General features: G+C 38.0%; 2 protein-coding genes across 2 annotated transcripts in view; one reads left to right on the top strand and one right to left on the bottom strand.

Moving 5' to 3' along the window:
• The window catches only part of lig3 (ligase III, DNA, ATP-dependent), a 199067-nt gene extending 188791 nt beyond the window's left edge, over window positions 1-10276 (bottom strand). Inside the window, exon 1 of the mRNA XM_028594931.1 lies at window positions 9971-10276. The gene's annotated coding sequence lies outside the window, so the exon portion shown is untranslated. The remainder of the gene's footprint in view (window positions 1-9970) is intronic.
• Window positions 6650-25128, top strand: castor2 (cytosolic arginine sensor for mTORC1 subunit 2). The gene is made up of 9 exons (XM_028594943.1): window positions 6650-6953; window positions 12996-13066; window positions 15176-15369; window positions 17215-17347; window positions 17802-17925; window positions 18731-18841; window positions 21372-21454; window positions 22890-22984; window positions 23830-25128. Exons 1-9 carry the CDS (start codon window positions 6841-6843, stop codon window positions 23890-23892), a joined length of 987 nt encoding a protein of 328 aa, XP_028450744.1. The 5' UTR covers window positions 6650-6840; the 3' UTR covers window positions 23893-25128.
• The last annotated feature ends 2786 nt before the right edge of the window (window positions 25129-27914 follow it).

The following is a 27914-nucleotide window of genomic DNA, read 5'->3' on the forward strand; positions in this document are numbered from 1 at the left end:
TTCAATATATCTTTTACAGAGCTTTCATGCATCTCACCTGAATCACAGATTTTCTCCACACTGTCAACTTCTCACACCATCAGGTGCCATTTGCAGCTTCTGCAATTTGCTTTGAAGACTTTTCAGTAAAGCAATCATCATGTTGCTGCTAGAATTTCAAAACAGTCCCCTTGCTCAGCTGCCTTTGGCAGTCATTTCAGCATGGTTTTATGCACCACTCCACCACCTCCTCTTGTGATAATTCTATTCCTCAGAGGGAGATCCAACTCAGAGAATGAGTGTCCACTGGCAGGATTTTTCATTTTGGTGGTTTTCAAAACATTGCAGTTACCATCAGCATCTTGGAATCAAAGACCAAAGATGTCCTCCCCCACTGAACTCCCATCCAGGGCTCAAAAATACATTTTTTACTGCACCATTTGGTGTATTTGTCCTTTCTCGGCACAGCTGGATCCAAACAAAGAAATCCAACATCGACTGCTGCAACTGTGTGTGTGTGTGTTATATATATATATATATATATATATATATATATATATATATATATATATATATATATATATATATATATATATATATATATATATATATATATATATATGAGGAAATCTTCAGTGTGTTATAGTATAATTTGAGCTGACTTTCCCTTAATATTCTCAAAAACTGTACAGTAAAATAACTTCGACATTTCAACCTCAGTTGGTGGGTAAACTTGCAGGATTTAACCCCCTGCTGGTACTCCTTTGTAGTGGATGTGTGTCTTGGCAGTTAGAGACAATATCATATGTCTGTCCAGCTGACTTTAATGTTTTAGTGATTGCGGTTAACTTTAGTTATGGTTTTTAAATGAGGACTCCCTTTTAAAAAAAATAACTATGTAAAAAGGGTCTTACATATGCACTTGATGGCTATGAATGATTAAATATTAATTATATAAAATATAATATAAAAGACTAAGGCCAAAGCTGCATGTTTCAAGCAAATGGTCAGCATCCTCAACAGATTTATGATCCAACAAAAAAACACTGTTCTTAGTATTACAAGTATGCATGTTTGATTGCTTAGCTGACATATTTATACAAGCAAGATCTGTTATGCTTATTTGTTCATGTTTTGAAATAATTATCATTGTTAATGTTACAAGAGAAAGTTTTTAGGAAGATCACCAATGTTTTGGAGCTATCTTGGAAAGTGAGTTTGAGGTGTAAATGAGTTACCATGAGGGACGTAGCTTGATTGAGCTAATTATATCTATTTCCAGTCATTCTTTATGTAAAACATTTCTTTTATAAATTAGTTGTTCACTTAAAACCCCAAGTTTGCACACACCCCCCACCCCCATTCTCAGATCCAATTTTCAAAGTACTTTTCCCCATTAGGTAACATTTCACATTACATGTATTTGACAAATTAATGGATTATGTCCACTTATGATCTGGCAAAAGGTTAGATCTGTCAGCATAGGATATGGTAAATACAGCCTGAAAAAATAACTCCTATATTTCTATTTTATCCACGTTATTTCCAGAGTGTGTGTGCCTTTATCCCTGAAAAGTTATACGATTCATCACGTTGAGTCTAAAAAAATATATATAAATAAATAAAAATAAAAAAAACACCTAAGTAGAGTTACATGGTGGAAGCAGTGGGATGCAGCCAGGAGGTGGCCAACATCAAATTGAACAAGGTTCGCGATCAATTTGCCGAGGCTAAAAAAAGGAAGCTGAATGAGGCAGCTGGAGAGAAAAAGACTGTTCTGTACAACATCCCAGTTCTAAGAGGGCAGGCTTTTCAACCTAACTTCAAATGCATTATAAAAACAGCTAAAAAAGGCACACAAGTGTTTATACCTGTGGCCGAGAGACCTTTAAAAAAGGTTCCTGTGGAGTGGAAAGAAAGCCAACGAATAAGTCGTGGATAAAAGCGTTGACTTAATGACCATCAGGTAATGGTGAAACACTAAAAGCACCACTATCTAATTGAACCTATTAATGCTTTGATAGTGCACTGGTGTCCAGTTCAGGTCTATTTATTTATTTACTTACTTACAGGCACAATGCAATGAAAGATCCACTTGTTATCCACTTCCAAGTAATCAATACTTAATATACCGTACATTATAAATGAAAAGTAAGTGGAGATACATTACACAGACCTTGGTCACTGCATAATGGGCCGGGGAGAATTCTTTTATATTATATATCATAAAAATGATCTAAACAATGGCAATGAGCTCATAAATACTAATAGGTGATAAATATTCATGGAGGTGTCTGTCAAGAAATGCAAATACATTTCACACTACTACCGGTATATATTAATATTCAACAGGGAATACCACAAAAAGGAAATCAACACATCATGATTTGGAAACATAAACCATAATGGAAATGTATTATTATCATTATATCTCTTTCTGGACTTTAAATGCCTCAGTACTAAATAAATAGTGCTTATTGTCTTTATGTTATTGTATTTAGTTGTACAGGGACCTATTTGCCATCTGAAGATTAGCAGAACAATAATTACCTGTCACAAGGGAAATACACTATGTTGACACTCTGTTGTGATAGCAGAGCTGTATTTGTTCGCTTAATTAGTACTTAGTTGTGGGCTGTTAAGGCTAATTGTTCTTGCAATTATAGTGTCGGTCAAAATAGTATAGCGGCATAGGCCCTCGGAGACAATTAACACCACAGTTTTTTGGGGATTTATTAGCCAAGTATACACTCGTCAGGGAAGTGGTTTAAGACTTTCAAATGAAATGCAGAAGTGGAGCCTTTGGGGCAAAGGTATAGTTAGGATAGAGGAGGGAAGGAGCAGTAATTGTGCCTGCTTGTGTGATAAAACTGACCAAAAATACATTTTAAGTATCTGTGAGAGGAAATGCCATTTGTGATGTGGCAGTCAAAATCCAAATCAGGATTAAAAAGCACTCCAAGATTGCTTGCTTGGGGGCTTGAGATTTAGACACAGGGATTTAAGGTTGGTGCACAGCTTCTTCCTCTGGGCCAAAATACTCAACACACAATGGACAGGAATCAACATGTACAACAGCTGCTAGCATTGACAACAAGGTCAGAAACAGCTGCAATCCAGTATCCATGTTGAATTACCCACTGGTAGTTGTTGGTGGTTGTTCACAGCCGATGTGTTTTTTTGTGCAACTGTGGGTGTCTGCGTTACCGTTTCCTAAAAGGTCTTTGCACCCCCCACCCCGTTCAGACTAAAACGCAAACTTAGGACCCACAGTAGTTGATTTTGAATTTCTCCCATCTAGCGTTGAGATCATATATTGCAATCAACTCTCTCGCACCACGCAGTTCAAAGTACATATTACAGCTACGGTAGCCTTCACGCTTCAAAAAGCCGGTCTCTTGCTCTTTTCAATATAATTTTTCTGGCTGAAGAAGACTCCTGTTCCTGAAATTTGGATTTTGAATACGTGTGGTCCTCCACGTCCCCTTCTTCAAACTTGCCGGGGCCAGGAAGCTACGATACCCATTAGCAGCATTAGCAGCACCTGTGAGTTTATCATGTGACAGCGAAAACGCGAAAGGCGGAGCAGTATGTCCTGTATGTCCCTGAATGGCGCATGAACATGGAGCATCTACCCCAGTTCATGCAAATGCAAATTTCAAGCCAAAAGGAATACTTGGAATTGATGGTGGTGGTAAATATTCATGAAAAAGGACAAGTTTGTGAACAGGCAACACATATTTTGATAATGAACAACCAAACACATTACACACTGGACCTTTAAGGGATGCAAATTCCCTAACAAATGAATCAAATTCTCTGATGTCTGGAGCAATTGCTCGCTTTTACCTAGTTGGTAATTAACCCGTGTACTAGATGAGAGAAGAAGAGTAAGTACAACTGTCCCATTCATGTAAAGAAAATTTCTGGGTATGTCACGAATCGTGTCAAAAGCCCAGTTTGACCTCACCGTACTGCTAAAAGTCGTTAATGTGTTTCCACTGCGGCCTCACAGCAGGGGATAACCATTCACACATACAGACTCAAACGCCGGAGACGCAACAGGACACCAATTATTGTGAATTTAACCTTGAATAAAAATGCTTTTGCCCTGCCACCAGTACTCAAAAGGCTAACATGACATGGCTAAGTTGAGAAAGGTTCAACTTGCCCTCTGATACACAGAAGGGACAACCTGGCAACAAACAATGACGGTTGTATTGATTCCCTCCTAAAACAGAAGCACATCCGTATTCCACATCCATATTTCCACTACACTCATTGACGTCAAAGGATTTCAAACAAGATGGAGGCAAAGCTGTTCATCACAGTCAACAGCTTTCCACCTTATTATAGAAAATATGATTATATTACATGCTGAATGCAAACACACCCGCAAGCCTCAAAGCCTTCCTGCTTGTACCCAACCGTTCAAATGTTTGGAATGAGCTGGTATGATGATGTTTTTCTTTTTTCCTTCAAAATAACTATTTTAACAGAGATAAGAAAAAAATCATAATTCAGACACCAAATGTATTATTTACATTTGAAATAGTTTGGGCTCCAAAAGAAGAAGTAGATTAGATTCAAACTTCCATTTAGTCAATGTCCCCGCAGTGTTGCATGACATGGGAGAATACTGTTGGAACTTGTTGATGCTGAATTTATTTTCCAGTCCAGAAAAGCCCAAGTGACCCTTGAGGATTCGCATTATTAAACCACAACGGTGCAACTGGGCTCTAAATATTGAGTTATTGTGAATTTCTCTTTTTTTGGGCCCGCTGCAGTCTGCTCAGTGGTTAGATTGAAGAGCTTTAAAGTATGATTTATCAGTCTGTGTGTTCAGCTAATTAATTCCAGCATGATACAGGCTGCATTACTGTGCACTTGACACTGAAACAGGAACCTGTTCCCGTTTAAATCTGCACACATTTTAATGCTAAACTTCCAGTTTATTTTACCAATGACCGCTGATTTCTTCTATTCTTAATCAACTGTTGCTCAGAGGGATCTCTTGTCTTGTTCTGCCCTTTCAATTGTCAGTCTGGTTGAACCCTTGTACAGCGTTTTGTTCTCCACAAAACAAACCCTTCATACAAAATAAGGACTTTCTACAACCTATAGCCTCAAAGACCATTCAGACATGTAGAGTAGTTCTCTCAGACATCTGACTGGACCCAATCAAGCTTCTTTGTGACAGGTAATTTCTTTTTTTGCGGAGTAATAAATAAATAAATAAATAAATAAATAAATAAATACACATATATATCGTTTCTTAAATTTATCACTATATACTTTAATATGTTGCATTTATTAACCATACCTATACCTGTAAACCTACATTTTAAAACATGTCGTAGCCTACCCGTTTTTCCTCAATAAGGATTATGAAATTGCACAGGACAATTCATTTCTATGTAGTTTAAGAAAATATAATTTAGGCCTATATAATGTAGACCTACTGTAGATAATTTCTCCAATTTCTTTGTCTTTTAATCTTTTTTATATATATATATATATATATATATATATATATATATATATATATATATATATATATATATATATATCTTATGTCATCTCATTTATTCTTCCTTCCTCCTTTCTATCCACCTATGTAGACCTACCTGTTTAGACAAATACGCTAGAGAACAACATTTCCCATGATGCCCGCCTCATTGCAGGCCCGCCTCCTTCGTTTGAATGGCAAGTTGTTTGTTTCAGTCCGACCAGCTGCTAACTATTCCAGTCGGAGAGCAAACATGGGGACCGGCGGTCTCCAACTGATCTGACAAGCTACGAGAAGCTAATGAGAAAGTTCCTTCCGCTTTCACGTTTTTTCTATAAAATAAAAGCACCGGAATCAAAACGGTATAGGCTATACAAAAACATTCATTAAGCAAAATTGAATGAAAGGGCAGTCAGTGTTTGTGTGAACGTTAGAAATACTGAAAAATACTGCCGCTGAGCCTTGCAGACAATTTCTTTCCACTGGCCATTCATGGCCCAAAAGCACATAGGCCACCATTGTAAAAGAGACGTCTGTAAAAACTGTTGCCAGGACACCACGAAATGCAAACTCGATCATCAATCGATGATTGTTTTTTTTAATCCATGGACTTTTTTTATATTTGAAAAACATCCCTTGAGCCAAGAAAAGTGACTCGACAACCTGTAACAACACCTCAATGTGAAGTCTATCGGCCGAGCGGGAACTTGCAGGCAGTAGAAATTCTACTGCGCATATTCAGTGGGCCGCTTATCACGGAAGTAAAAACTTAGGCTATTTGGTGTATGCACCAGGCGAGAAATTCTCATTGAACTGGGATCCAGTTATACATCCATGGTGTAAGGTAAATAGAAGGCTATTTATTAGCCAGCAGCAAGTTAGCTTAGCTTAGCACAGGGACTGGAAACAGGGTAAAACAGCTAGCCTGGCTCTGTCCAATAACACCCACCTACCCAACACTATACTTATTATTTGTTTAGTTCCCACAAAAAGTGAAGGGAAAAAACGACAATTCGCAAATTTTACCAGAAAGCAAATAAGCCCAAAATGTGAAACTTTAGGGTTTCCTTTAACTTCAGGGCTTTCTTCAATACCCTCTGTCTAGCGTGTGCTGGAGACTTTTATTTTGAAAACCTACGACCAGAAGTGTGCGCGGTTCCGTTGCAGGATTTGACAGCAGGTCCGTTTTTACCTCTTTGCTTTTATTCCACCCTGCCTCGCTCTTTCTTTCTCTATTTAATACGCCTTTAGCCTGCCGTGTGTGTGCACGTATTTATTTATTTATGCATCTTATTTGAAAGTAGTTAGTGTTTTTACCTTTTAGTCGTTCCTCAAATGAGAAGGCGTAAAAGATGGAGCTTCATATTTTAGAACACAGCTTGAAAGTGGCGAGTATAGAAAAAGAGGGGATCCAGATTTGCACTCACGGATTAATAAAACTCGCTTTCTTGGCTTCCAAAACAAGGTACGTAACTTCCCAGACGCGACAGATACATGAAAATATACAGTGTCCTATATGTTTTTTTTACGTGCTTCACAGTGCTGTACGTGTTAACTGTAAGGATACTGCTGTTGTTAACATTATAGCAAACTAATGCCGAGGGCTGCATGCACTTACAGTATGCTTATGTGTAAAGGGTAACTGTGTTAATTTCTGCTCCTGTAGTTGTTTTAATGCTTAATGCAGCTTTATGTGTTGTTCTAAGTGAGTGTGTTTGGTCTCTGCCACCAGTTTCCAGGCCTATCCTTGTTCTGTAGTGTCATTTTGTAGCTTTGTGCCATCTGTAGCTGGGTCGAGGCCAGCGGGTGTGTGTGTATGTGTATGTATATGGGTGTGTGTGTGTATGTGTATGTATATGTGTGTGTGTGTGTGTGTGTGTGTGTGTGTGTGTGTGTGTCTGCAGGCTGTTTTTCCTTCTCTCACGGAAATTATAACATGTTTTCAACCCAACTCTAGTAAACAGCAGAGGGGCCTTTACTGTGTTTCCCATCCTATGAAGTGGATATTCACTGGGAGCCATTCAGCCTGAGTAAACTTTACTTAAATAGCCCTTGCAGTGACATGACAACAGGCCTTTACACTCGTTATTGCTCTGTTGTGCAGTTTTTATTACCACCACACTCCCCTAAACAAATTAGTTCACTTTACTGACACAGGTTATTTTACAACAGGCAGAGTCAGTCCGTATCCCAGCAGTCCAAGTGTGGCACAGAGCTGATAATCAAACCTTCCTCTGTGCTGAAAAGTTACTGATAAAACACAGTTTCTTCTGATTACTCATTACCTGATGTAATTGAAATTACCCACTGGATTTGACGGTAATTAGGCTGCAACTAACTAGTAATTTCATTATCGATTTATCTGTAATGAATGGATTAATCGTCTGTTCTAGAAAATGACTAGAAATGCACATCACAATTTCCTAGACTCCAAGGTGACGTCGCAAGTGGTAAACATGGGAATCTATCCCATCTCGACAGATCCAGTCGCATCCCACATTTATTTAGACGGCCTTAACGATAGCCACTCTCAATAACTACTGTATATGGGTTCCACTGCAGCACCTCTTTTTTCCCCCTGAAGATTCATTCTATATATTTCATAAATGTGTGTTAATATTTCATGATGTCAGTGGAGTCTTTATTTCAGGCAAGGTTGATTGCCTCCAACAAAAAACACTTAAAAAAAATATGGCACGTGGCCGGGTTGGGACAGTGGGTAGAGCAGGCGCACATTTACATAGAGGTTTATGCCTCGACGCAGAGGTCCAGGGTTCGAGTCCGACCTGTGACGATTTCCTGCATGTCTTCCCCCCCTTCTCACCTAGCTGTCCAGTCCATTAAAAGGCAGAAAAGCCCCAAAAAATAATAAAAAAAAATATGGCATGACATAACTCCATAAAACTAAAATTGGATGACATGTTTATTAACATCATTCTGTAGAGAATAGCTTGAACAAAACTGTATTTTCAAGACTGATCCCAATAATAATATAAGTCTGAAAATTAGACTATATGCTTTTTTTCCACATAAACAACACATAAATATCATCTAAGGTCCATTCAATTTGGTTATTAAAAACATTTCAGAAACGTACCTAGTGAGAAAAATAAACTTGCAAGTACACTTTGCTGGATAAACTATATAATGGTTCTGAATTACATCTAAAGCATTTCTGTATTATAATTTCTTGCTACAATCATTGATACCAATGTATCTGCGATAAGCTAAAGTTGGCTGATATATATCGGTCTGGTCAGTTTCTCTGCCAGGTTCTTCTCATTTTTTTTTTAAATTTAATTTATTACATTTGTTGCACCCACATTTTTAGTGTCTGAAATGGGAGAGTCACAACAACTTACGGTGTCAATGTCAATGAGGAAGTAAACACTTGATAAGTGTGGTTTTGCCTTCCAACTAACTTGTTTGTCACTGTAGCTGTGATACTGTCAATCACAAGCAAAAAGTTCTTTCTCTGCTATTACAGGCTTATCATCACATAAATGATACCTATTGTGAATACTTTGATTAAAAAAAAACAATGAGAATGCCAAAAAAAAAATTAAGTTATTAGGAACTGAAATATCTATATGGAGGTCCAATTATAGTTGATTATTCATTAAAGAACTTTTTTTAGACTGCATCCACATCTACTGTACAGTATGTTTGTCACATTGACAGTCTACAGTATTTGTGTCCAGTCTGTGGGTGGGATTATGCACTCAGTCTATTGGTGGTATGCAGGTATGCTTTTTCCATTTCTGGATTTGGATGTTAACAAGTTAACCAGCACTAGAAAAACAATAGACTTTTAGTTCCTTTAACTTAGTAATGGAAAGAGTAGTAGAATATTTTACCCAAATAAAAGTACTGTTACTTTAATAATGCAACTCAAGTGCAGGTAAAGTTCCTAAAAAGAAAAGTAGGTCGGTGAAATGTACTTTGAGTAGGCCTAAACGTTACTGTGTTACATTTTAAAAAAAAAAGGGAAAGGAAGAGGTGAAGAAAAAAAAATAAAATAAAAGTATGATGATGTAATAGTATAGACCTATTAAATTAAAGAACACATTTAGGCTACAAAATAAAGTGCATTAACATGTCAAAGTACACATATCACATCAAAGAGCCCTATATATGTCCAAACCAACGATAGATCCATTCTCTATAGACGGCGCTCTGCAGCATGTGCAATTGATTATCAATCATACAACCAGAAACTCAAGACCATTAAAACAACAAATAACCGACCAGAAATAACAACTGGACACCGCGGCGGGTGCAAGGAATTAAATAACCCGTCACTTCTTACAGAACCAACAGCAGGACATCACCCAAGCAGACAACACAAACACTTACAATACAAAACTCCACAAACACTTATTACAGCAAAAGGGATGCACAGCTTTTGCACGATGTGCACACGCGCGCGTACAACGCCAGCCTACGTAGCCGCCCTCTTCCGAAGTGTGTTGTTGGACTCACCTGTCTGAACGGCTTTGTGTGAGTCTTGTTGTGCACCGCGAAGTCCTCCACAATCTGCTCCAGGTTCAACCTCTGTGCTCGTTTACTACCAGTATAACCAGTCCACACACAGCCACTCTGTCCCACTATAAGCAGTCCCAGTCTCTCTGGTCCGACTGCGCTCCTCAAAGTTTCAAACACGTTGAGTAGAAAGTCCTCACTGACGGTAAACGTTCCTGAGTACTATACCGCTGGAGCGTCCACCGTGAGCACTTCAGCACGCAGGCATGGTGGTCCAGCATGCACCTGGTCATCAAAAACGCGGGTGCGTTTGATTTGGGTCACTCAGAGTGCGTTATGGTTAAACCCCTAAACCTGTGATTAATTAAGGTAGATTCTATGGAATGCCATTTTATTCAATATTAAATAAATTGGCTACATAAATAAATATGGCTATAAAATGCATCCTGAAATAAATAAATGAGGCGATAAATATATAAAAAAAATATATATATATATATATATATATATATAAGTTGATATAGTTCAATAGCCTATCAATTTGGTCAAGTTGGTGGAGACACAAAATAATTAAAAGGAGAGTGAATATTGGACTTCAGGTGGCCACATACACAACTCAACACAAATGAATGCAAATGTTGCCCTGGATGTGCAAATAGGCAACTGACTGCTAACATGTTTACCAGAGCGACATTAGGAGATGCTTATGTGTCAGTGTTTTGTTTTAAGGTTGTTCAGCTTTAGATCAAGAAGCGCATGTCCTTTGAGAAGGGAATATCAATGAGTAAACAAGCTGTAGAATCTGATTTGACATTTGATTCCAATGCCCGGACCTTTTTGATACTCGATGCCACAAAAACATTTAGGTCGCTACCAGAAAAGTACTGGGGTTTGATACCATGCCCTAAATATAAACAGCGGAGATTTAAATGTCCTCCTTATGATGACACTTAACACTCATTAACTTACAACAACAACTCACCATAAAAAAAAAAGAATTGGTGCAGCACTGTTTAGTTTTGCATTCCTTTGTGTTTTCTTTTAATGTGTTCCCAAGTGAAGGGTAGTTTTTACTGACACATTTGTTGTGGTTTTTCTGTTAGTGGTTTGCAATGCTTTTTACTACAAACTGATTTAAAGACTCCTTGTGAAGTTCCTTCCATGCACACAGAATGTAAGTAATGCCGGCTAATAGTTCAGTAATCTCCCCCTCAGTTTTAATATACTGAATCTCTGCAGTGATTTGCCATTACACTGGTGATCTGCATGGAAAACTGTCATTAATCCGGGCACAAGACAAAAACTCCAGTGCTCATAAGCCTAATATCCTGGCTCTGCAAAAACACACTGCAAGTCAAAGTGACACTTGACAGCTCATTTACTTCCAAGAGGAGATGCTGCCGTTCTCACATAAAGCATTGTTGAGTCTGTTCTGTTATTCCCCTGTTGTTTTTTACACCTTTCAGCCAAATATGATGTGTCAGCATTCAGTTGCTGCCTGTAAAGATGTGGTTATCACAGTATTGTTAATAGTGCATGTTGTTTTTCCAGTGCACTGCTTTCATTTGTGCTTAAGAAAGTATGCTGGACATGATTACAAGCTGATTTTTAACAATATCCTTCATTATCTTAGAAAAGTTTTGGTTTGGCACATTGAACCTTGACAGTTGGATTTCAGACAGAAACATAATACATACACAAAAACAAAGTATTACAGAAAAAAGGGTGGTTTTAACAGAAGGGACTTTTAATTTCACAAAAAGGGAACACAGAAGTTTTGGCATGTGTTGGCATATAAATACAGTTAAAATCAGGAACTAATTGACCACACGTAAACAAGATTATGAATCTGACCAGAGATTAGATGCCATCTTTCGGTGCTGAAGAATTTTTTATAATCTGGTCCACAGACACATTTCTGTCACACCTAAAACATAAAGTTTGATACCGAGCCTTGGTCATTATATAAAAACAAAGTATCCTCATAAAAACACAATTGTGCTGATTTTTAAATACAGACTTTTCAAAAAGTGGAATGAGTTAACCTTTGTTGTGGTGGACCACTTTTCTTGCCATTTCGCATTACTTATTGCAAAGTACTTCCACAACACAAGTATTAGTGTGTAGGGCTGGATAATAATTTGTCAATTTAACAACATTATAAATCTCTTACCAACCTGAATGTATTCTATAAATGTCTATAAACTGGCAGAAGCTACATTAAGCAAGCAAGCAGAAATTCAACCAACTTATCAGCCAGCAGCCCAGTATATCTTCAACTCGTCAGACTGTAATTAAACAGGACAAACATATCAGAAGTGAGACAATGTGAGAAAGGAATCACATGCACTCATGTATAAACAAGACAATAAGTCTTAAGCCACACTAGTGGCTATGTGAGGCTCATTGTAAGGAAAACCATGGCGCTAGATTATATGTCAGTGGATCCCCAAAATCATTACAATTCATCCTGTGGGCAACACAAATATCGGTAGCAAATTTTATTGCAATCCATCAAACCATTTTTTTTAAAATATTTCAGTCTGGACCTAAGTGGCGAACTGATGGACAGAACAACATTGCCGTCCCTTGAGCCACGCAACCAGATTGCTAAAAAATATTATTTTAGGTCATATTTTTAGCCCCATGTATGTGTATTTAAAAACATCTCTAGATGATCATTGAGATTCCTCTCGCAGCACATTGGCATTGGGGAGGTTTATATGTAGCACTGTGCTTTATTGATAGCTCGGTTATAAGCCTCATATTAAATATAAAATGATAAAGAAGACATTTACAGGCATAGCTGCAGTCTTGTGTTGGTCCCTGCATATCTCAGGGGATAGATCTTCTCATATGAAACTGTCTCCTTAATTCTCCAAATGCACTATTTGATGTGTATGTTAAGAATGCTTCAGGGAGCAGCAGACTTGATGTAGTGAAGCTTAATCCAGCAGCATGGAGCTTTTCATGTGCTGTAGCCACTGTTTGATTTGTCCTCTCTTTTTCTCCCTCTCCCATTCAGATGCAAGTTTTTCAGTTTGACAGAGACTCCGGAGGACTACACCATAATTGTCGATGAGGAAGGCTTTAAAGGTGGGCCTCTCTTTGTGGATCTTTAAAGTCACTGTGGCAACCATAGATCGGGGCGGCAGGAAAAGATCACATTGTGTAACCTCTGATTCTCTCCAGTACCACGTAGCTTCAGCTGCCAATGTTTGAGCACACTTTGCTATTATGGATGTGAGGCCTAGTTGCCAGTGGCTGTGTTTTGTGGTTGGCTGATTAAGTGAATTCATGTCATTACACACCCTTTTCCAGGGTGACCCTCCTTGGTTACCCTGGAGACTACAGGCTATTTGTTGCATAACTGCTGCAGGTATTTTCTTCTGGTGACTGGCTCTGACTGTGAAGGTTCCTGTTTTCTGTTGAAATAAACTATGAAACTCAAGCAAACAATGTTAGATACATGTTTGACATTTTGTTAAAACCTCCAGAAGACACTGAAAATATATTTTTCTACCATTTTTCATATAAACAGAATATGTCCATATGCATCTAAAAAAACTGATGATTAGGCCTAAACACTGAAGTGAACATTATATAATGTCTGAGAATTAGTACACAATCCAGTCCATTGACAGTAACTTATTAAGGTGAGCATGCAGTAAATGTTAGTCTTGGGTTAATATTGAATATCCTGTTTAATAACAGTTGTTGATTAACTGAACTAGATTGAGTTTGGCTAATATTTCAGATATGTTTTGATATTAAATGCTTTTGGTACACTCACTACAATGCTATTCAATATTAACATTATTCATTAGCTTTTCAATTATTATTAGGGCTGCCATTAATGAATACATTCATTTTCGATTAATCTGCAGATTATTTTCTTGATTAATTGACTAATTATGTCTATGAAATGTTACTAGTGTGTATGTAACTAGTGAAAAGCCGCCCATAACAACCTCCCACAGACCAAAGTGATGTCCTTAAATTGCTTGTTTTATTCCACCAACAGTCTGATTTGATCAACTTATTGATTAATCAAGTAATTGTTGCAGGTCTAGTGAGTGTTTTATTGCTTATAAATACTTTGTAAGAGGAACAGTGTGGCTACTTCTGCCTCATTATTTCTACAATGTGGATGAAGGGCAGGTTTAACTTGCATCTCAAATATTCTTGAGTCTTTTTTAACTCATTAGGACCGGATGCAACATATGCATGCAAAATGTAAACCCAAACAGGGGTAGGTACAACCGTCTAGACTGGTATTTAGTAGGACAGGCAGAAAAGCCTTTCTAATACACCGTCTGCTCTGTCACCAAAGAGTGGAGGGTGGAGGGTGAGAATAATTTTGTATAATTCCAGATAATAAAAAGGCATTGGCAACAGCACTCAATATATTAAAAAAAGGATGTGTACAAAAGATTAAAAACAGGAATAAAAACACATAAAAAAATAAGGAACAACTATTAGTCATGCTCATTGCTAACCCTAACTTCCCAGTTTCTTTTCTATTTAAAAACTTGTGTTAAAAAAAATTATCATTACTTGTGCATTTTTAGCCAAGAGCTATAAAAAGTATAAAAAGATGTATGAACTGGCTGCAGGTTAAATCACTGTTGTACATTATGGATACAGCTAGAGGTGCAACGATGAATCGATGAATCGATTAGTTGTCAACTATTACATTAATCGCCAACTATTTTGATAATCGATTAATCAGTTTGAGTCATTTTTTTATAAAAAATAAAGAAGATTTCTCTGATTCCAACTTCTTAAATGTGAATATTGTTCTAGTTTCTTCTCTCCTCCGTGACAGTAAACTGAATATCTTTGAGTGGTGGACAAAACAAGACCTTTGAGGACGTCATCTTAGGCTTTGGGAAAACACTGATCCACATTTTTCACCATGTTTTGACATTTTTATAGATCAAACAAGTCATCGATGAATCGAGAAAATAATCGACAGATTAATCGACTATGAAAATAATCGTTAGTTGCAGCCCTAGATACAGCTGTGTGTTACGACCACTTTTGTAGTCTATCGATAATGCTTGACCTTGTGTGAAGCCTAATAGCCTCTTTTAGATAGTCCTAAATCAGGTCAAGTCACTTCTCAGGTTTTATTGGTTAATGCTGTGAACAGAACTGCTGCAGACGTGTTCTTTTTTGACATGACTGTCTGTCTATTCGCAGAGCTGCCCCAGTCAGAGCACATCAGTGTTGCTGATGCCACATGGTTGGCCCTTAACGTGGTGTCAGGGGGCGGCAACGCCTCCAACTCACAACCCATCGGGGTCACCAAAATCGCTAAATCAGTCATTGCACCGCTGGCCGACCACAACATCTCTGTTTTCATGCTGTCAACATATCAGACGGACTTCATTCTGGTGAGTGTGGATAATAATGTTCCGATACTACTACCATTTGGTATCATTTCAACATTAACGCTGGCGATAAATGCATTATTTTCTGTGAATCCCTTGTGCATGTGAAGGTAGTCCCACACAGGAATGGCAGACCCTGCCAAATGGGCCTCATTCACCAATAACTTACTAAGTTTTTTCTTAAATCTGTTCTATTTCTTCAATCAATCAACCCGGCTGGTTTGGATCTTAAATCATTCTCCTAGCCTTTTTCTTGCAGCGCCTGTAAATAAGAGAACATTGGTGAATGTCAGAATCTTTGTGAAAACTGTGGGTTTAAAGAAGAAATTTCTTATTAACAAACGGTTGGTCACTAAGGCCCAATAATAAACTATTATATAGAGAGGCAATTACAGAATTGAAAGGCTATTGCAGAAAAAATGTCAACAGAAAATACTATCAAAAATAAAAGAATCTCTTCTATAGTGACTAATTCTACCCTTAAATTGTTTGGAGGGGGATTTCAAATGTTTTATTTTTCGTACCGGACTCAATTTAAAAACAAAGTAAATCAAGTTAATCAGGTTATTGATCAGGTTCACAGCTTGCTTCAAGAGTTGCATTGTTTGTCTGTTATGCAACCACTGGCAACACAATTGTCTATGATCATAATGCCTGACATGAAAAAGCAATAACCTTGGATATAGTGTACCTCTCACAGCCCCACTTCCTTTTGATTTAGGAAGAAATCCTCTCTCATACCGAAGCTTTTCTGGCCACAGGGAGTGTTTTATTATTGCCTTGCTTTAGTGGAAAAACAAGGTCTGCTGAGCAGCTCCGGCATGTTTATGAAAATGGATGTTGATAATCTGTTACATAAAGGGGATCAGCGGCTCAGCCTCTTGCTGGAATTCCAGGTATCATACTCGGGTCTGTTTCCTGTTTCCTGTTTCCACACTGGCTGCTCCTACCCACAATCCTAATTATTGGTAAATTAGATAAAAAAAGGCACACAAAAAACTGCTGTGTTCACCCACACCCACCACCCATCTTCTCCCTCCGTCCTTGTCTCACGCTTTGTCGGATCGCATTACCAAATCTCTGAGCAGACCAAAAAACAGACCAGCTTAAGATGTGTGGTTTTTTTCACTGATAGGATATTTTGTATTACATAAAGGGGTAAAACCTGACCCAAATGTTGAATACACTCATTTAGACGGAATCATGAGTATCCTGACTGAGTCAAGCCGCTCAGGGCAGCTACACACCAGCTTTCTTTTTCTTTCTCTCTCTCACACACACACACACACACACACACATTCAAGTGACGCAATAGCCACACACACACACACAAATTCAAGTGACGCAATAGCTGTCACCCTCGGTAAGGAAACACTTGTGTTGCTCTCTTTCACCAGCTTCAGAGTTCATCTTTGAGATACACCAAGGCTTATTGTCCGACCAATATACTCAGCTCCATTATATTTGATATATAAATCTTTATAGGTTTGTATTATGTTGAATCAATATACAGTTACTCTTGAAATGATAGAAATGTTTGCTACTGTGGAATTCAGTTCATTTGATGGCAATATTTTCAGAATACATTCAAATACAATTTTGATAATACCCTCAAGGAGGAAAAATCTGTGAACCTGTGAAAAAAAAAGGACATGCCTTTTCTATGTAGGTTAATTGTCTTTCTGATTCATCCATATTTCAAAGATTCCTTTTGACCCGCAACCTACCCCTACCCAAACTAATAACTTAATTTCCGTGAATTCTGTTTTTGTCAGACATAGAAGAAACATTTCACGATGTTATCCAACGTTTGTTTTCAACTCACTCATTCATTTCTTTTGTCCTCAGGTACGAGAGCGAGATCTGCCGATGGTCATGCACACGCTGTCTTCCGAATTCACTTTGCTCCGGGTGGTCAACGGAGAGACTTTTGCTGCTCACGATCTGGGAGTCACCAATGGCTTTGTAAAGCCTAAACTCGGTAGGCATAAAAAAATCATGTATGTTTATTTTTGTATAGAAGCAGCTTTTGAAGAATGGTGACATGCAGGAGGTGACCACATTTAACAGCAGCCCAAACCACTTGAACATTTTCATAATATATTAAAACAAAAATCATTTTAAAACTCAATTTGCTCTACACATATCTACAGTTTTCAACACTGGTGCAACATCTGTTTAACATCAAAATGCCTGCTGAGAGATTTTACTCTGACAAAACTATCTCAACTCTGAGTACTTTAAGCCCTTTTCTCTCTTCACGTGTTGGTTCTGAAGTTTAGCTTGAAAGTTCATTCTTGACGTTGAACATAGTTTTTTTAAAATGTGATGAGATTGAATGCTCATTATTTCCATACAGACATTTATAATAAGATACTTGTTGGCTACATTGATGCCTCTGAGCCCTCATGTATTCAATCATTTTTGTTTTTCAGTGCCCCGTCCCATCATTCACCCCTTATCTAGTCCCAGCAACATGTTCTGTGTGACCAGCCTGGACCCGGACACACTGCCCTCTGTAGCCACCCTGCTCATGGATGTCATGTTTTACTCTGGAGGGTAAGAAAGTGAAATGATTTAGTCTATGAAAATGAGGACATGAGTGTCAGTTGTAGGATGTTAGCTACAACACCTGTGTAAACTAATATCTTTAAAATCATGTAAGCACAAAAAGATACTCCATCGATTTCTTCTTATATTTTGCTTGTTTTGAATCCAAAACCACTCAAGGAAGCTTGTTGTTTTCTTCAGTTGTTGTGTAGCAACTTTTAAAAATCTCTTTTTCAAGAGTGGCCAGGACGAGTTTCTTCCTGGTTAAATAAAGGTTAAATAAAAATAAAATAACAAATAGCTGTATTTGTAATTACATTACTTAAGTCATATTTAACCCTGCTTAGCAGTGGGAACGGAAAAGTCATTTGGTTTGTCCACCACTTTTGGCACAGGCAGACAACACAGAAATATGTCAAATGACGTGTTGAATACCATGAAACCTGTACAGACATTGACGGTCCATAGAGGATGAATCCTAATAAAGTTGACGATTGACATTTTTGGTTCTTCAAAATGTTTCAACTGTTGGGTGGAGTGTATATTTGGTTCAATCAATTTGGATCAATGTTTCCCACAGGGTGATTTGAATCATTTCATTCTTCTTCTTTTTGGAGCCAAAATGATTTCAAATCTAAATGATACATTTAGTGTCTGAATTATACTGTTTGTATCTCTGTTAAAATAGTTATTATTAAAGGAAAGAAGATAAACATCAATATAACAGCTGATTCCAAGGTGTGAGATTACAAGAATGCAATTCCTGCATTACCAGTTCGACCACATTAAGTGTTGTGCCTTTCTCTCTCCAAAGTCCAAAGGAGAGCGGAGCATCCAGCGAGGACTCCAGCCACATCCGCTTCTTCTCCTTCTCCCTGATCGAGGGCTACATCTCTCTGGTCATGGACGAACAGACAACTCAAAGGTTGAGTAGCAGCAAACACCTGTGACACAACAACATATTTATATTGCTGCTGCTGCTGCTGCTGTTGCTGCTGAGGCTGTGTAATTAACCACACTTGTCTTTTGAGATGTTGTTTTCTTTTAGTCAGACTGTTATTTATGATTGTTTGAGGGGGCGATTAGTTTGTTGCTCAGCAATAGCAGAGCAGTTGGGCTTATACAATGTACTTAAGTCACAGTGGGTTTCAGTCTGACTCATTCCTCCTTACAGTATACTCTCTAATTAAGTAGAAAGGGCTCCAAGAAACCTGAGCAGCTACAGATCCCATAGAGTTGCTCCTCTATTAGCACCACGTTAGCATTTGATCATAGTTCATTCATAAATAAGATATCACTTATATGGGTCAGTAATGTCTTAAAGCCACGTGGAGGTAAAATAATAATTGTTTTTTCAAGATCATATTTTGCTACTAAAGCATGTAGGTCAGCCTCATCCCCACGTTTATGTACTACCTAATGTGTTGCCTTAAGGGAATAGGTCACCCATTTTTGCTCAACTTTACAAGTGTAGTCTTCAACAGGGGGTCCTCAGAGTCAATGCAGGGGGCACCAAATTAAAGTTATGTCTTGAACATGAATCCAACATATTATTAGCAAATATAAATCAGCTTATTTGTGAAAAAACGTTGATGACAGGCTTACTGGCCTATAGGTAATGTAGTCATCCACAGATACAGTTTATCCTAAAGGCCGTTTTATGCTTCTGCAGCGAATCAACGTCGTACCCCCGCAGACCCCCCTGCGTCTACGCCGGACCCTACGCCGTAGCCTGACGTGCACCTCTCGAAAAATGTAACTACACGTCGCAGCAACGCACGTCGCAGCGACGCACGTCGCTCGGCCGTATTGCATTTTCCCCGACTCATTTCCTGGTTCTCCTTCTCCATAAACAACATGAAGTCAAGGAGAGGGTTGACTTTTCCTGCTAAAGATGTCTCACCTTGGTCAGAAAACACAGGGGAGACACTTTGTTTCTCTCACCGTGACTCTAGAGTCAGTACTCGCTCCGAAGCTAATCACTCTGTCACTTCCCTCTCGCTCTACCACACACTCCCCACACACACACGCCGGCTTGACGCACACAACAGCGCACAAGTATAACATCAGGCCACTTACGTAGGCTACGGCGAAAGCTCTGCGTGGAGCCTCCGCAGGACCATAAAACAGCCTTAAGGATTCACTGTGGATATCATAGTGGGGGGGGTGTGTGTCCTCCCCCAGGGAAGTTTTGAGTATCAACGACTTAATTTCCTGTATTCAGGCACACTTTTATATAATTCACGGTGGAAATATATCAAAAATATAATGGAAAGTATGTTGTTGCGTGTCAATGGGCATCTTCAAATGGGCATATGGAAATCCTGGAGTTTTCTGGCCGGTCGCGGGTCCTTTGTTCTAGACGTCCTACAACGTACAAATGTGGGGAGGCGCCGCGACACCACGCTTCAGTCGTGTCACAAAAGTGGATCCACAGTGTTAGTGGGTATACTGCATATACCTGCGTATCACATAGACTACACCACTGCAACATAGTACTACATAGATAAGTTATTTGCACATAACCAATGAAATCATGTTGTTGTTTTTGTGTATTTGTATGGAAGTAATGTCTTGTTGAAGGTGCTACCAAACATCCACAAGTGAAAGGCACTGCTATTGTCAGTTTGCAGGGTAGATAGCTAATTCGCTAGTCAGCTGTAGTGGTGAAAGAAGTTCTTAGATCTTTTACTTAAGCAAAAGTAGAAATACCAACGTGTCAGTGGTGGAAAGTAACTAATTACGTTTACTCAAGTACTGTACTTAAGTACAATTTTGAGGTACTGGTACTTAACTTGAGTATTTCCATTGTATGCTAATTTATACTTCTACTCCACTACAATACAGAGGAAAATGTTTTTTCTTTTTTACTGCAATACATTTATTTGATAACTTCAGTTACTTTTCAGATTCAGATTATTGATACACAATATAATCAACTAATAAATGATGATGTATTGCTATAGATTAAACTACCCAGCAGTATATAAAGTAATTAAAATTAGCTCCAATTTAAGCAGCTGTAACAATAAAGTGATGAACACAATGCATCAGTAATTATAATCCAGTAATAATAATTCATTATCCAGTTATATAATATATATTATTCTGAAATGGGCCATTCTGCATAGTTTTAATTTAGCACAGTATCATATTTTATAAATTGATTATATGATTTGTTTGTAAAATTTTAATCTGTAAAATTACTCCAAATGTCCAATGGCCCAGCTGTCAATCACACATATACACACCCACTCAGAGGAGCATTTCTGATTGTTACAATATTCACAAATTAAAAAATCACTAACATAATTTTTGACTGCAAAAACTGAAACAGTGCTTGTTAATTGATAATTCAGTTTTACTCAAATATTATATTCTGCCCCATAGACTTAAAAATATATATATACATTGAGCTGTAATCGTTAATTTCTCTGTACTTTGTTCTCTTCAAGGTTTCCAAACAATGTTCTCTTCACCAGTGCTTCTGGTGAGCTTTGGAAAATGGTTCGCATCGGGGGACAACCTTTAGGATTTGGTGAGTTTTATTTGCCAAAAGGCTAGTTAGGCGTGGCTACTAACAGGCCACATGTTGGTAAAAATGAACAGTAACAGCATCAGAGATTAACCCATCTCCAAACACAATGTATGCTGAAGTATCAGTATAATAAATATACTCAAATTATTTATGAGCACTACAGATGTCACAAACCAACCTACTTTTAGAGAATTTCACAGCAGACGATAATTTCATCTCTCAGCAGCAGTTAACTGTTTTTCAGCTTTCAGGATCAGAGTTGATGTGTTGAATCTTAAAGCATCAGGCGACTAATCTGTTCGGCTGGTGTCGATTGGTGCTGCCTGCCTGTGTGATCCAAACAAGAGCTAACAGTAAATACATACAGAAAACTATCGTATGATTTAATGTGGAAACGGTTGTAGCCAATGCTTGTTTTCCCTAAAAGAAAGTTGGCAACAATGCTCTGTGCAATTACCAATTCATGAGTAGAATGTTCTATAGAAAGTTAAAGGCTATTGTTTCAACATGTTAAAATGACATTTGTAGTCTGTGCAAATGTCACATAAAAACTGTAATGGTGGACTATTTTAACATTAATAATGTGACATTTAATAGTGGGTAATGTCAGTTTTAGATGCACTTGTTGAACAAGTGTTGATCCTGTGTTGGCTCTTGTACTGCAGTGATTCCCAACCAGCATACTTGTAACTCAGGGGGTACGTGGAAAGATAGTGGAGTTGCTCATCTAGTTTGAAAAAGCAGAAATTATGATTTGTTAAGGAGGAAAACAAACCCACAGGTAGGATTACAAGTTGGTGTGTTTATTGTGCAATAAATACGGCATAACTACCAGCACAGCTCACACCAACCTGCACCTTGAATATTTCTCTACAACATTGAATATTAACGACCAAATAAGCAACCTCAACCACGTTAAAGTTTGGGAAAGACATCTTTAGGTATCATGTATTAAGAGTTTAACATTCCAAAACTGACAAACAAAACGGCACGGATGAAAACGGATGTGCTCATGTAGAATGCCATTACTCATAGTGAGAATCTGATTGAGAAAAATGTTTTTCAGGGCCTTTAAAATGGCGTGCTGTGATTAAGAAAATAGGTTGCTAAATTAATGGTTAAAATGTCCATCTTCTGCCACTCCCAAGTGGAAGTAGTCGTATGAATTAAAACTTGACCAAACCTCTTGAAAAATCACGAAGACATCCATAATTTCAAGATGATGTCTCGTATGAAGAAATGACTTTCAATTAATAGTGTTACATAACATCCGGTTGAAAAGAACATATTTGGAGCATAACGGCTGGTGTTAATGAAGTGGAACTCATTTCATTGAAAGGCTGGGAACAACTGCTGTACTATCTCCATACACATGTAAGTGATATATAATAACAGTCCGTAATATAGCAAATCATTTTTATTTATTTTTTCGCAGATGAGTGCGGAATCGTGGCTCAAATATCAGAACCCCTGGCAACGGCTGACATTCCAGCTTACTACATTAGTACCTTCAAGTTTGACCACGCCCTGGTAAGACGGAACCTCTCAATGCAGTTGTTTTGATTCAACACTGTGTATCTGCTGTAGAGCTGCAACCATTAGTTCATTGATTGATTGGTCGAGCAACAGAAAAGAACTATTATAACATTTGATGGTTCCAGGTTCTCAAATGTGAGAATTTGCTGCTTTTCATTGTCTTACGTTATAATAATGTAATATTTTTGGATTTTGCAGTGGTGGAAGAAGTATTCAGATATGTTAGTCGAATAACAGTAACAATACTGCAGTGTAAAAAATACTTTAGTACATTCAAAATTGTACTAAAATAAAAGTATAAAGGTTTTAGCATCAAAATATACTTAAAGTACCAAAAGTAAAAGTACTCATTATGCAGAATGGCCCATGTCAGAATGTCTTTATAACTGGATTATATTTATTGATGCATAACTTCATCACTTCAATGTTGCAGCTGGTAAAGGTGGAGCTAATTTTAATTACTGCATAAACTTAATCTTAACGGCTTAATCCATAATAATACATCATCATTTATGAGTTGATTTATATCTTGTATAAATAATCTGAATCTAAAAAGTAACTAGTAATTAAAGGTATCAAATAGATATAGTGGAGTAGAAGTATAAAGAAGCACGAAATGGAAATACTCACATTTGTGCTTAAGTAAATTTCCTTTTTTTTTATTTTAGACTTTTGGTCGGACAATACAAGACATTTGATGACGTGAATTTGGCCTCTAGAAAATTGTAATGGAAATCGTTTTCTGATGTTTTACAGACGAAACGAACAATCGTTAGTAGCGGCCTCTGCAGTAATATATGCTGCTGTCAGATTGTTCTAAAGCCTCGTATCTTCTCCAGGTTCCCGAAGAAAACATCCAAAGTGTGATCGGAGCTCTGCGGACCAAGAGCACGGCACAGTGAAGGAAAACGACGATAGGTTTTCAAAGTAATTTCGCTCAAACGTTTATCATGTCCAAAAAGTGCCAAGAGCTTATTAGCGGACTACTGCGGATCGGCTCTGAAAGGAAGGGTTCGAACCACGAAGTGTGGGTGGGGAGTGTGACGGTGTGTTAGGGATGCCTTTGTTACTCTGCCATTTTCTTTACCCCCACCCCTCATTGGCACTGGAGGCCCTCCACTGCCTGCTCTGGTAGTTGTTGCTTTAGTTTATCCGACCGCTTTTTTCCCCCCCTTTCTAAAAGCTGCTTCTTCCCACTCCCTGACGCACATGAGCACCATACTGTATTAGTTACATAATTCCTCTCATGGAAGGATGACGAATGTACTCTCAAAAACAAAAGAAATATTATATCAAACTCTCCATATTTTTTTGGTTTTGTTTTCCACAGGTAATGTCTCAGTGCCAAGATGTTTGAATGCCTAAACCGATGCCTTTGTCAAAAATACTATAAATGTGTGCAATTGTAGGAGACAATTTTTGAGACAGCCAACGATGACATAGCCCCTGGTTGAATAATATGGTGTGTGTGTTTTTGTGGTGCTTTTAGTAGCTGTTGAATATCTTTTATTCACAGCAATGATCTGACTGTTGGAGCCCAATGTTAAATTCAGATGCTTGGTCTGGTGGAACATGAAGTAAATCCAAGATCGTGATGAGGAAATTCTAATTTTAGTGTTTTAAAAACTAATAAGAATTCACACTGTGAGCAACCTGGTGGTGATGGGTCACTTAAAATTAGCAGAGCTTATCTATAAATGTGTTTTTTTTATATAGATTCTGTGGCTAGCAACCACAATTTATGTGGCATTAATCATAGACTTCAGAGAGCATATAAATTGGGATTAATTTATTAATTTATTATTTCATCTAAAAAAGCTAGAGGGATAGTTTGGATCTTTTAATTGGGGTTGTATGATGTACTTATCTATAGTCAGTGTATCACCTACAGTAGATGGCGGTCGGCACGGAGGCAGCAGCTAAACGTATTTTTGCCACCTAAAAAAGGCCTACCAAAAGAAATCAATATCAGTTTAAGTGTACACTATATTTAGAATATTTCACAGCTTTGCATTGCCATTACACAGCCCTTACCGATCAGGAACTGAAAACGTTACCTATGCTCTCTCTTCAAAGCCACCAGACTCCTTTTAATAAAAAAAAACTTAATTGCCTAGACCGGTTAGTTAGTGTTATTGTGTGACTTTGGTGTTTCAAGGGTTAGGAACTAACTAGTCTCGCATTGCAAGACCTTCCTCCACAGCGCTGCGGAGGAGGGTCTGGCTAGTCCACACAACATTCCCGGGATGGGAGAAAAATGTGCTCTGGTTTATTGGCATTTCTTTAAACCAATCACAATCGTATGTTCAAAAGTTGTCGTGCGAGAGAAAACTCAGATTGGACAGATAGTCTAGCTAGCTGTCTGGATTTACCCTGCAGAGATCTGAGGAGCAGTTAACCATAGTCCTCAGAAATCCACCGGAGTTTAGAACGCAAACACAAAGAAAGAGGAAGGTCTGCTCCAACTATTCCTCCAACAAGCATATATATATATCTATCTGATAGAAACTCGTTGTTTTCTGTTCACTGCTGATGATCCAATGATCATGTTGCTCACAGTGTGAACCAGCAAAAAGACCCAATGATAAAATGCAATGATGAAAATGTTTTGCATCTACAGTAGTAATACATTACTGAGCCACTTTGATAATGTACTAGAATAAGCTATGGTTCACACAGGGAAGGAGCCCTGGTGTCCATTTATAGGTGTTGAAGCTGCCCCTCTCCTGCCCCAGTCTGCACTTTAATGCAGGTTCCACCCTCACAGGCCTGCTGTACTGATGTGAAAACAGGGGGGGGCTATTTACTGTAGAAAGTTCCTGTCCAGACGGGTGATAGCATTTGGTGATAATGTTTTTCTTTCTTTCTTTTTATTTCACACCACTTTGCACCCAACCCTTCTTCTGGTCAGATTTGATTAGTAGAAACCCTGTATTTATCAGTGTTAAAACAGGAGGAAGGTGACATTTCTTCTGATTCCATTTCAAAGAAAAACATGTTGAAAGCTTTTCATTTGGAGCTTCTTGTGTGGAAAAAAAAATAAACAAGCTTTTTTCTTTTTGGAGTCCAGTTTCCACCAATGTGTCATTTTTACTGCCGTTACTTACTTGTCCTCTCACTGTTATTTGGTCCCATTGTGTACTTTAAATGAATAAACTGGTGATGTCGCTGCCCAATGTGGTCGTCAAAGCCTCAAGATGAACTGTAAATCAGATTCTCAATCAAATTTCGAAGTAGTTGACAATGATATGCGACAGAATGTCATCTTTGAATTAATAGAATTTAAAAACATCATCAGTATTAGTACTATACAAGTATTTTTTAAAGTCATTAACAGTATATTAATATCTTCAGCTAATAAACAATGTTTGTTGTATCAGAACTACAGTATTACCAATTTTAATACTGCAACAGTGGCGTATCTCGACGCGTCGATGAGCATCAAACCATTATGAATTGCATCACAATGCCAAAACCATTTTAATGCCAAGTTGGTTTTCACAAGAAATTTATCTTGGTATTCTGCTGCATAATGAAAAACAAGTACTGCAAAAGTCAAGAATCATAAATATGGGCGCCCGGATAACTCAGTTGGCAGAGCGGGCTCCCCATATAAGGAGGTTAACTCCTCAACGCAGCGGGCCCGGGTTAGACTCCGACCTGCGGCTCTTTGCTGCATGTCATCCCCCCCCTCTCTCCCCTTTCATGTCTTCAGCTGTCTTGTAAAAAATGGGGGCCGAAAATGCCCGTATAAATGTAAAAAATAAATAAAAATCATGAATATACAATAAAAATGTATATTTAAAAAGCGTAAAAGTAGCACAAGTAGAGAAGAGACTTTATGATAAAGCAATATCTATATAATGTTCGCGATCATGAACTGTCCTTAGCTATAAGCTAATACCAGACCGAGGATGTAGCCTGAGTACATTGAACTGAGCAAGGGTGCGTTTAGTTGCTTTATTGCTTTGATTTGTAAAAGAATATGTGGTATTTATTCTTTTAAATTATATAGTCTCACTTAAATGCCCATCTGGACTTTTTCTGTAATGCGCATAAGAGCAAAACCAAAATCAATCAAAATCTTAAATCCCAAAACCTTTAGGGGTTGTACACCTGTTGTAATAATATTGTAATTTGAATCACATTTGTATGTGAAAAATACACATTTAGTGCACACACCTGCCCTTGTGTGGACTCCAGTGATACCCTTCCTCCACTCCAGCCTGCAGCACATGGGCGACAGCAGGGAAGACTGCAGGTAGATCAGTTGTCTGTATTATTTGACCTGAGTAAACAAAGCAGAGAACAGCCAGGTCCTTATTGCCTCCACACGCCACCTTTTTCTCTGCTTCAGCTCACTTCCGCACACAGATGGAGGTGGAGGGCTGTTCCAGCTGCAGACACCCTCTCTGCAGAGCAGGGTTAAGGAGAGGACATGGTCTGTTAGTGTTTTCCCTTATCACGATCATCTTTCTCCTTACATAATCCCTGACAGTTCAACTCAGCCGCTCACTGACTTGGGAGTAAAGGCTTGTGCTTTACCTACAGGGGTAGAAAGAACTAAGTACATGTATTCTTATTACAGCAACAAAGTTGTTTTTTGTGTAGTTGTAAAAAAAAAAAAAAAAAAAAAAAATACTCAAAAGTCTTATTTCAATCACCTATATTTTGTATGTACAATCTGAATCTTAAAAATGAACTAGTAATTCTAGTAAGCTGTCAGATATGTATCTGAGTAGTGGAGTAAAAAAGTACAATATTTCCCTCTGAAACTAATGGAGATAAGTAACATAAAATGGAAATACCCAAGCACCTAAATATTCCGCTTGAGTAAAATGTACTTTGCTACATTCTAACAGTAGTGGAAGAATTATTTTGGATCTGTGGTATCTGGCCCTATAAGTTTAAAGTCTGTATAAAG

The sequence above is a fragment of the Perca flavescens genome, chromosome 13 (assembly GCF_004354835.1).
Source record: "Perca flavescens isolate YP-PL-M2 chromosome 13, PFLA_1.0, whole genome shotgun sequence".
Lineage (NCBI taxonomy): Eukaryota > Metazoa > Chordata > Actinopteri > Perciformes > Percidae > Perca > Perca flavescens.